Source organism: Glycine max, chromosome 14, assembly GCF_000004515.6.
Source record: "Glycine max cultivar Williams 82 chromosome 14, Glycine_max_v4.0, whole genome shotgun sequence".
Classification (NCBI taxonomy): domain Eukaryota; kingdom Viridiplantae; phylum Streptophyta; class Magnoliopsida; order Fabales; family Fabaceae; genus Glycine; species Glycine max.
The window spans coordinates 4,893,535-4,903,813 of record NC_038250.2 but is presented as its reverse complement, the minus strand read 5'-3'; the positions used below and the strand labels follow the sequence as shown (position 1 = coordinate 4,903,813).

The following is a 10,279-nucleotide window of genomic DNA, read 5'->3' as shown; positions in this document are numbered from 1 at the left end:
ATTATCCTTAATCATTATTGTAGGAAAAAATTATTAGGTGATCTAAGATCATCAAGTCATCCGTGGTCTCGAACAGTAATTATATGATACTTATACAATTAAAGAATTGGTAGGACATGAAGAGGTTAATTTTCTCTCTAGCTTCAAAGCCATATACAAATGGCAAAATGGCATTGTGTTGTCGAACCATTTGGCATGGATTTTGTGTACAGGTGCTCCTCTAGACTTGTAGGGTAAGGAGTGTTTCGAGCAACTAGTGATCTTCTATGGTGAGTATGTGGACATGGTGGATGAGATGAGGACATTTTCTCGAATAGATGCAGCGCCAATTTTGGTGTACGTCTTAAGTCTTCAATCAATCAAAATAGAGTTTCAAATTATGATTAATGGAGAAATCTATCTTGTGAGGATGGTAGGAGACACCGGGGGGGATATGTGTTGTTGTTATCAAAAAGGTGCTTTGGGGGGGTAGAAGATGATTTGTCCAATGGTAGTGAAGTGGGTATTGATGTTAAATCTCATGTCTGAATGCTTCTTAAAGGATATGAAGGGTATGGATTTGGATGAACGGGGGAATGGACAACAGATAAAGATAATTGATGGTCGGAGGCTTGCTTGAAGGAAAAGAAGACAGTTTAGAACAGGGGCAAGTGATGTAAGGCACGTGGGGGTGACACATCACTATCATAAAAGAGTCTATGAATGTCAAGATTCCTAATCTAGTTGGTTGTAATAGAGTACTAGAGGAGGTGACAAGAGGATTAGAGGGAAAGAATATTTATCATGACAATGGAAAGGAGGAGTAGGGGACGAAAAGTGTCATCGCATAGTTCTATGAAGGAGCTAGTGAAGATAGAGGTCTCATGGTCGTTGGGCTTGAGAAAGGTTTGGTTGTGACTAAAGAAGAAAGGGATGAAGGGGTTAGGCATAAAATCATTGGACTAGGAACTTTGAATTGAGGGAATGTTAGGCCTGGACTAGACTTAGGCCGAGGAGTAGCACTAGGTCATAGTAATACCCAAAAGAAAAACAGATATACAAAGAAGAAAATGATTATTGATGCTGAATTTATTAGGCTAACTATAGGGATAAATTATTTAGGCTAACACAAATCTTTGAAAAACACTAAAAGTGCACAATAGTACTTTAGTGATGACAATAGATTTAGGCTCCTTTCTAAGAACGGGCCCTTGTCTTGCATATGGGGATATGAGTTAGATGGTGAGGAAGATAGTATCTCGGTTAGAACAAAGTAGGGTGAAGAGGTAGATAACAATCAGTATGAAGGTGCACAACTGAAGGAAACATCTAGAATGAGCTCACAGGAGTGAGTAAAGGGCCAATTCTAAGTGGTTTTTCCAGCGACAAATGTAGCACTTTAGTCTGTAAGAAGGACTCTAATAAGCTTTCAAGTGTTAAAAGAAGGTGAAAGGTATTTAGGCATGGTTGTTTCTCATCCAGCAACTCGATGCCGAATGACAATATTAAAATTTGAAATTAAAACTACTGGCTAAAATCGATTAAGGAAAAGGAAAACAGAATTATGGAGGTAGGTGTCATGATTGGTGTAAATCTAGAGGGAAGGGAGAAAGAGATGATACAAAAACTATTATTGTTGGAAAAAAGAGATTATTTGATGAACAATAGGAAGGGAAGAGAGGGGTGGAGGGGCACTAAGATAAGTTTTAATGAAGGTAAAAAGTATGAGGGAATTGTTAGAAAAAGAAGAGACACAATTACTTATTTTGCAAGAAACAAAAAAAGAAGAAATAAAGGATGAGTTGTGCTTTGCTTTGGGAGGGATCAAAAGGTATGGTGGGAGGCAAATCCACCTACTAAAGCGGCTGGAGGTTTTCTAAGTTTTTGGAATAAAGAAGTTTTCTCCTTGAATAATGTGTTTATGTGGCATGGCTTTCTCGGCTTTCTTGGTTTGGAAGGGGCTTGGAAGGATAAAAATGTGGAATTTATTTTTGTGAATTATGGAGAAGAGTAGACTTTGGAAGGATTTGAAGACTTGTAAGGCTAACTCGAATGTGTCTAGATGGTGTGTTTTGGGAGACTTTAATAGTATACAACATGGAAGATAATGAGTTAGGGAAAGGTAAGGTTCTCAAAGAGGTAGAGATATAGAGAAATTTAATTCATAGAAGAGATGGAGCTTTGTGATATACCCCTCGTTGGTAGGAGCTTCACTTGATACCAACCTAATGGGAGTGCAAAAAGTATAATTGATAGTGTTGTTATCTAGTGAATGATTGAACTCTTGGCAAGGGTGTACTCAACATGTATTAAATAGAAGCATTTCCAGCCATTGTCCTTTGGTGATGCGAATTAATCTCTTTGATCAGGGCCCTAAACCTTTTAGGGTACTCAATTTTTGGTTTCAAGTTAAAAGCTTCCATGAAGTTGTGAAGGAAGTTTGGAAGGACCTTATGGTGCAAGGTTGGGGTGCCTTCGTCTTGAAAGAGAAGCTTAAAGGTGTTAAGGTTGCTTTGAAGAAGTGAAATGTGGAAGTGTTTGGTTTTATGAACACTAAGTTGAGACAAATAGAGATAAATCTTAACGAGCTTGACATTTTTTATTAAAGTGATGGTCTAAGAGAAGATAATTTAAAGAAGCGACTACAACTTCAAAAAGATTTTTTGAGAGTTGCCAATTTTAATGAATCTTTATTATGCCAAAGGTCAAGAGAAAAATGGCTAAAGAAGGGAGATTGTAATTCAATTTTTTTTTTCATTCCATTATCAATTGGAAGAGAAGAAAAAAATTGGTAAAAGGCTTGCTTATGGAGGAGGGTTGGGTTAAGGAGCCAAGGGTGGTTAAGAAGGAGGTGAAAAAAAATTCTTTGAGAGGAGATTTGAGGAGAATGCCATGTGGAGACCCAAGCTAGATGGAGTTGACTTCAAACAAATATCAATAGAGGATAATATGGTGCTCATTGTGGAATTTGAAGTTGAAGAAATGAAAGAAGCAATATGGGATTGTAGCAATGATAAAAGCCCCATCTCGAATGGATTGATTTTCCTTTTCATCAAAGAATTTTGGGAATTATTGAAAGGAGAAATCTGGAGATTTCTAGTGGAATTTCATAAACATGGAGTTTTTCCTAGAGGTACTAATTCTTCTTTTATATCGTTGATAACTAAATGTGAGAATCCTCAAAATTTTGGTGACTTTAAGCCTATTTCTCTTATAGGTTGTCCATACAAAATATTAGCTAAAATGTTAGCTAATAGATTGAAAAGGGTGTTCAAGAGAGTTATTGATGAAAGAAAAATTGCATTCCTTGGTGGAAGACAACTATTACATAATGTGGTGGTGGCCAACGAAGTGGAGGATGATGCAAAGAGAAGAAAAAAGAATTGCCTCATTTTTAAAGTTGATTTTGAACAGGCTTACAACTCAGTTTCATGGGATTTCCTTTTCTACATGTTACACCAACTGGGAATTCATAAGTCATGGATCAAGTGGATAAAGGGGTGTCTTGAATCATCTTGGACCTCAGTTTTGGTCAACGAAAGTCCAACTAAAGAGTTCAAATGTTCTTAAGGGCTATGTTAAGAGCATCCCTTATCTCCTTTTCTATTCTTGGTGGTGGTGGAAGATATAAATGGCCTTATGCGCAAAGCTAAAAAAAAGAACTTGTTCGAAGGGTATAAGGTTGGCAAAAGTGAGTGAAATTAATGTTTTGCAATATGCTGATGACATGATCTTTATTGGTGAGGTGAGTGCGAGGAATGTAACTTGTGTCCAATCTTAGAGTTAATTTTCACAAAAGTTATTTTAGAGCTATTAGAGTGGGTGGTGATATGGTTGCTAGATATTCTAATTTGTTAAATTGTATAACTCTCTATACCTTTTGTATATCTAGGATTACATGTTGGGGCGAATCCTAAGAATATTGACATGTGACAACCCATTGTTAAGAAATTTCAAAAAAAGGTTGACATTTTGGAAGCATAAACATATTTCCTTTGCAAGAAAAGTATGCCTTATCAGATTTACCTTTTTTCAACCTCTCATTCTTTAACAATCCTAAAGAGGTATGTGCAAGAATTGTAGGGATCCGAATGAAATTTTTGCAGGGAGGGGATGATAATAATAGTAAAATTTCTTGGATAAAGTAGGAGGATGTTTGTAAAAGTAAGATAGGAAGCCTTGGGGTGAAAGTCATTGCGATTTTCAATGGAATACTTTTAGGCACATGGAGGTGGAACCTTTTTCATAATAAAAAGGGTGTTTGGCTTGAAGTGTTATTTTCAAAATATGAAGGATGATAGATTTTTTAAGTGATCAAAAGTCTGCATTGGAAAATAATTGGTGGAAAGACTTGAAGAAAGTTTGTAGAGGTAGTTGTGGTGACTTATGGTTTGATAGAGGGATTTGGTGGAAAATGGGTGTGGGAAATAAATTTATATTTTGGAGGATGTTTGAGCATAAAAGGAATGTTTGATAAGCAAAATTTTGAGATTATATCTTATATTGGAACAAAAAAAGAAAGTCATTGGTGAGATGGGGTTTTGGAGGGATGAGAAGTGGTGATGGAATCTTTTGTGGAGGTAGCAAGTGTTTGAGTGGGAGGGTGAGCTAATTTTTCAACTAACATCTTGTTTGGCAAATGTACAAGTACTTGAGAAGGGTGACTCTTGGATTTGAAAGTATGGTCCCTTAGGTTTATATACCTCAAATTCAGCATATACTTCTCAATTCCTTGAGGCGAAGGAGGTTAATGTCATCTTTGAGGAGCTATGGCGGCAAAAGATTCCAAGCAAAGTGGCCTTTTGTTTGTGGAGAGCTTGAAGAGATAGATTACCTTCTAAGGATAATCTTAGATGATGCAATATCATTGTTGAAGAAGTTGATCTAAGATGTCCCCTTTGTAATCAATGTAGAAAGACATTTTATCATCTTTTTATAACATGCCACATTGCCAACAGGGTATGGAATGAATGTTATGGTTGGATATCTCTTGATTTTGCAATGGTTCATTTAGGTTTCCTGTGTAGTCATTTCTGGTTGCATTCGTATTTTGGTAGGACTAAGAGGGAGGGTAATATATGGAAGATCATATGGTGTCTTTTGCACTGGAAGAAACAAAACAACTGTATTTTTTTAACTAAGATATTGTCAATTGCTCCCTACTGGTACAAGATATTAAGTTTTGTGCGTGGGCTTGGCTTCGCTCCTTGGCAAAGGATTTACCACCTCCTGTGCACAATGAAGCAAGAACATTCAAGCTTGCCTAATTTGCTAATATTGTTGTTGCTAATGTCTCAAGTTTGTTGCATATATAATTTTTGGTGGCCTTAGATTAAGTGGTGGTACTCGATGCTCTGATATACTTCTACAATAAACAAATCGTGGGGGTTATTACAGGGTTATGAGGTAGCAAGGCTAGAATTAGAGTATTAGAGTATCTAAGAGCACATATGGTTTTGATGAATTTGTTTTCAATTACTTTGATCATGGTCTGTTAACACTGGGATAATTAGTATTTATTTATATCGTAGGTGGTATTATTACCCATTAATCTAATTGCTATGCTTTCAGTTTGTTACCTATGTTATGTAAAACTTGTCTAAGTTATTAAACTTATGTGTAGTTTCAATGAACTTATCTCGAGAGAAACACAAGAACACATTAAAAAATGATCAAAAGTGAGAATTAAAATTCGAGAAGTTGAATGCGTCATCGAAAAAATCTATTTCAATCAAAATTGATTGTTTCAATGACTTCATTAAAGCATGTGGAATTGGAAAGTGCTAAAAAGCAAGGCTTTTTCGAAAATCAAAATATTAGTTGAAGCGATTACAAAGAAGTTACATGAAGACATCAAATAACATTGGATTTATGTATTTACAAATATTGTTGTACACATGTCAAAATCATAAAATTCGATCATTAGTATTAAAAGTTTATAAATAAGACTTACATGAGTCAAATTTCGGTGCATTAAATCGTATGACGTACTTAACGCCTCAAACACCGATAACATCTCACATCAAAATTGACTACTGGTCCAGAAGGTCATCATGTATGTGCTCATTCTCATCTTTTATAAATTTATGTCTATTCACTTTAGTGCATCTTTCTAAACCCTTTATTTTTTTTAATTTTTATTTCTTCTTGAAACTTTTACTTTTTCCATCTCTACTTAAGATTACTCATAAAATTACTGTCAAAATTGAAATAATTATAAAAATAACATTTTAATCAAAAATACTATTATATAATTTATTACAAATCATCTTATTGATCATTATACGTATTATTATAATTAAAAATAAATATTTTTATCAAAATTATTATTATTATTATATGCATTAAATATTAGATAATTTTTTAATAAATTAAAAATTAAGAAATTATTTATTTAATTAAAAAGAACTTACAATCAAGGTCTCATCTTTTAAATATTTATTTGTTAATAAAGTCATTTAGTAAAAATTACTCAATTTATTATGAAATATATTCCATTTAAATAAATAAATAATAATAAAATATAAAATATCTTATTTGAATAAAAAGATATTTTAAAAAATAAATTTAAAAGAATGACCCTAAATGTTGATTCCTCAAAAAATTGAGGAAATTTAGAAAGAGAAGGATTTTATATTACTAAACTAAATTATCCTTGTTTTAATAGTTAATTAGGAGTGTATAACCCTTTTTAACTTATGAGAATTCATCATCATTGATAATATAAAATTATTTTTTAATCATAAATTATTATAAATAATAAATTTATTAATTTTTCCTAATGATAATTTTTTATTAGATGACGATATAAAATTATTTTATCTTATTAATATATATGACCATAAAATTCATTAAATAATAAGAATTTTCATTTGTTTTCCCCTAAAATATCCCTGCATTTTGTTAAATTTCCTCCCTTTCAATAAAATTCCTTCCAATTAAACTAACCAGTGTATTAATGAAAGTGATTAGATTTTCTTAAAAAAAAGTTAAAAGTTAAGTGACTTGGGTTATGACTTTGAGAATTCACCAAGATCATATCAAGACTTGGTACTTATAAGTTATTTTATCCACAAAATTCTCGTAAGTCAACAATTGAAACTCAAATTTTTTACAGGATACAAATCCAATCCTGACAAATTAACTGAACCTTTAATTAGTAAAAAGTAAAAAGGGTTAGAATCTGTCAATCGAATTCCCTACATTTTCTCTCCAATCCAACAAAGTATTTGTTTAGTGATTAGACATCGGTTGAGGTCTCTTTTATTCTCGCTAATTCTGAAGTGGATTATTTGAAGAACTTTTGAGGCAATGTTATCAGTGACATTCACAATTAGAAAAGCAGAAATCACATTTTATTCCTAGTTGGCATTTGATATTTTGATAAAAAAAAAAAAAAGCAAATGCTAAATCACAAGAATCAAGCATGAGTATATGATAATGATTTATACGTGTCAAATTATTAATGCTTTCTCCTCAGTTACCCATCCCACGAGTACCACGTCTTTTCCGTGAGAGGATTCCATGGAAGTAACTAGAAGGAAGCGGCATTCCCGTTGAAGCTGATAAGATCAAACTTGTCTTAATTTTAGCACAAAAAAAATATAAAAACAGTGTACGTTTTTTCCCCAAGGCTATGATCACAAATCATTATTAAATGGACAACACTAGAATATGTGCATTATTGAGGAAGAAAAGTGGTCCCATATTAAGCAAGAGACATCATTCATCCACCCACCCACCCACCAAGCCAACCCCACTTCTCACTCTCACCGGATTTCAATTATCCATAGCAAGTGATAACGGGCACAGGCGTGGATAAAAAGAAACCCAACCTTGTCATATACTTGGGGGAAGAGGGCAACAAATATTACATAGAAGACATGGTGGGGGCCAGAGAAAATAAAGAGATGCATATATATGACTCTGGTGTTATTTTTGATTTTGCAAATTAAATTACACAATCACAGCCGTACATCACACATGAGTTGGGCCTCTTCCAACTTAAAAGCAGAGGATAACATTGGCCCATGACGCGACACATGCACCACCTAATAATCATAATTTTACATCTTTACATACAAAATACAAAGACTTTAAATTTTAAAAAGAAGAAAAGAGATAAACAGATCATCTTAATGAAATGAAACCAAAACCCACAAACATTGGCTTGATTTTTGTTGTTGTTGTTGTTCCCAACTTGATTAAGCATGAACCGTTTGATTGAATCACTTGGACTTGAAGGGAATGGCCCTGATTACGACCTGGTGGTAGAGTGCTGCAAGAGCTGCACCGATGAATGGTCCCACCCAGAAGATCCACTGCACGGAAAACGACAAACAATAAGCGTCAGAGATCAAACGCTCCAGATTCGTTTTCCCGAAAAATCTAAAATTGGTTCAATGATTTTTTTTTTTACCAATTATGAAATAAATGAATTAATTAACAACTTACGTGTTCATCCCAACCAAGGTCCTTGTTGAAGATGATAGCAGCACCAAGACTACGAGCAGGGTTGATACCAGTTCCGGTGATGGGGATGGTTGCCAAGTGAACCAAGAACACAGCGAACCCAATTGGCAAGGGTGCCAAAATCTACTCATATATTCAACCCACACAATTAGATTTAGTTCATAATAAATGGTTTTTTTTTTTTTTGATGGCTATGTAATTTACATATCATCTAATCACAAATTCCTCCTAGATAATTATTTTAAAAGATAACAATTTTAACATATATGGAAGATTATGAAATCTCTGTTTAAGCATGGGGTCAATTTTATAATAAAAAACAATTAAAGGGAATTTCGGAAGGGAGGGAGGCTTACGGGGACGTGGGAGTCTCTGGCGCTACGTTTGGCATCGGTGGCGGAGAAAACGGTGTAAACAAGGATGAAAGTGCCAACAATCTCAGCACCAAGACCATCACCCTTGGTGTAACCAGGGGCAACAAAGTTGGCACCACCATTCAACGCACCGTATTTTGTTTTCCCCTCGAAACCCTTCACCACGCCAGCGCCACAAATAGCACCCAAGCATTGCATCACGATGTAGAAAATCGCCCTGGGCAACGACAACTTCCTCGCCAAAAACAGCCCAAATGTCACCGCCGGGTTTATGTGTCCCCCTACACATACAAACAAACAACGTTGTTCAACTTTACATTAATTTTTTTTTTCTAGCTTTTGAGAAATTAAGAAAAGAAAGAAAAAAAAAGCGGACCTGAGATGCCAGCGGTGCAGTAAACGAGGGCGAAGATCATGCCACCGAAGGCCCAAGCGATTCCTTGAATCCCAACGGTACTACACTTAGACTTAGCCCCGGCGACTCCCATAACGGTTAAGACAGTGATGTAGAGAAACAGAAAAGTGGCCACAAACTCTGCTATCCCTGCTCTGTAAAACGACCATGACGTAAACTCCGTCGGGTCAACCAGCGGCGCCGGCGCCGGCTCCTGGTAGTCCTTGCCGTCGTCTTGGCTCTGCGCCGCCGTCCCAATTGGCTGTCTCTCGGGGAACTTGTTCGCTCCCAACGACACATCCTGCTCCTTCCCCTCCATCTTTCTCCTCGCCTGGGATTCTTTCTTTTTGCTTGCGAGTGAGTGAGTGAGTGAGTGAGTGAGTGAGAAGGAGGGTTGCGGATTTATAACCCGAATGTGTTCGAGTTAATAGAAGTGAGGGTGAGGTGTAGTGGGAGGTGGGTCCCGAGGCGTAATATGTTGAATTTTTGAAATGTTTTGTTTGATAATGACCAATGATTGATGGGGTTTGTCCTAGCTGGCGTGATTCCAACCACTCCTAGAAAGACCGACCATGTTCCGCGCAGCACTGGAACGTGGATTACTGTGGTTTCGACGTGGTCCTTGGCTGCGTTCGATGCTGGGCGGTGGTGCATTGTCACGTTCAACTCGCGCCTGCAAATGGACACGTGTCGATTTCTCCTGCATTCGCAGTTTGGCACGGTGGATTCCAGAGTTGGAAACCAACACGCAAATACTCCTACTGCTACTTCCCAGTTCCCTGTTACTGCTGTCAGGTGTCAACAGTTTTTCTTTTCTCCTTTTGTTAATGCTTTTCTTTTTTAGAATAGAATTTGCCTCCATTCAACCACACGCGATTAATACAGTAGTTTTAAGTTTTTTATTATTATTATTTTGGCACGTTAAAGGTGAAGCAATTAATACGTTGAATATAAATTCAAGTTATTCTCAATAAGTATGGTTGGAGAAACCAACAATACTTCCCACATGTGGTATAAATTTGTAGCTCTTTCAAATTATGATTTATTTTTAAATATAAAA

At 35.7% G+C, this 10,279-nt stretch overlaps 1 protein-coding gene across 1 annotated transcript; it reads right to left on the bottom strand.

The window, feature by feature from the left end:
- Positions 1 to 7,798: 7,798 nt before the first annotated feature.
- On the bottom strand, positions 7,799 to 9,617 carry PIP1-7 (aquaporin PIP1-7). The gene is made up of 4 exons (NM_001358269.1): positions 9,202 to 9,617; positions 8,808 to 9,106; positions 8,434 to 8,574; positions 7,799 to 8,300 (listed from the first exon to the last, which is right to left on the bottom strand). The coding sequence occupies exons 1-4, from the start codon at positions 9,536 to 9,538 to the stop codon at positions 8,208 to 8,210; spliced, it is 870 nt and encodes a 289-aa protein (NP_001345198.1). The 5' UTR covers positions 9,539 to 9,617; the 3' UTR covers positions 7,799 to 8,207.
- Between the last annotated feature and the right edge of the window lie 662 nt (positions 9,618 to 10,279).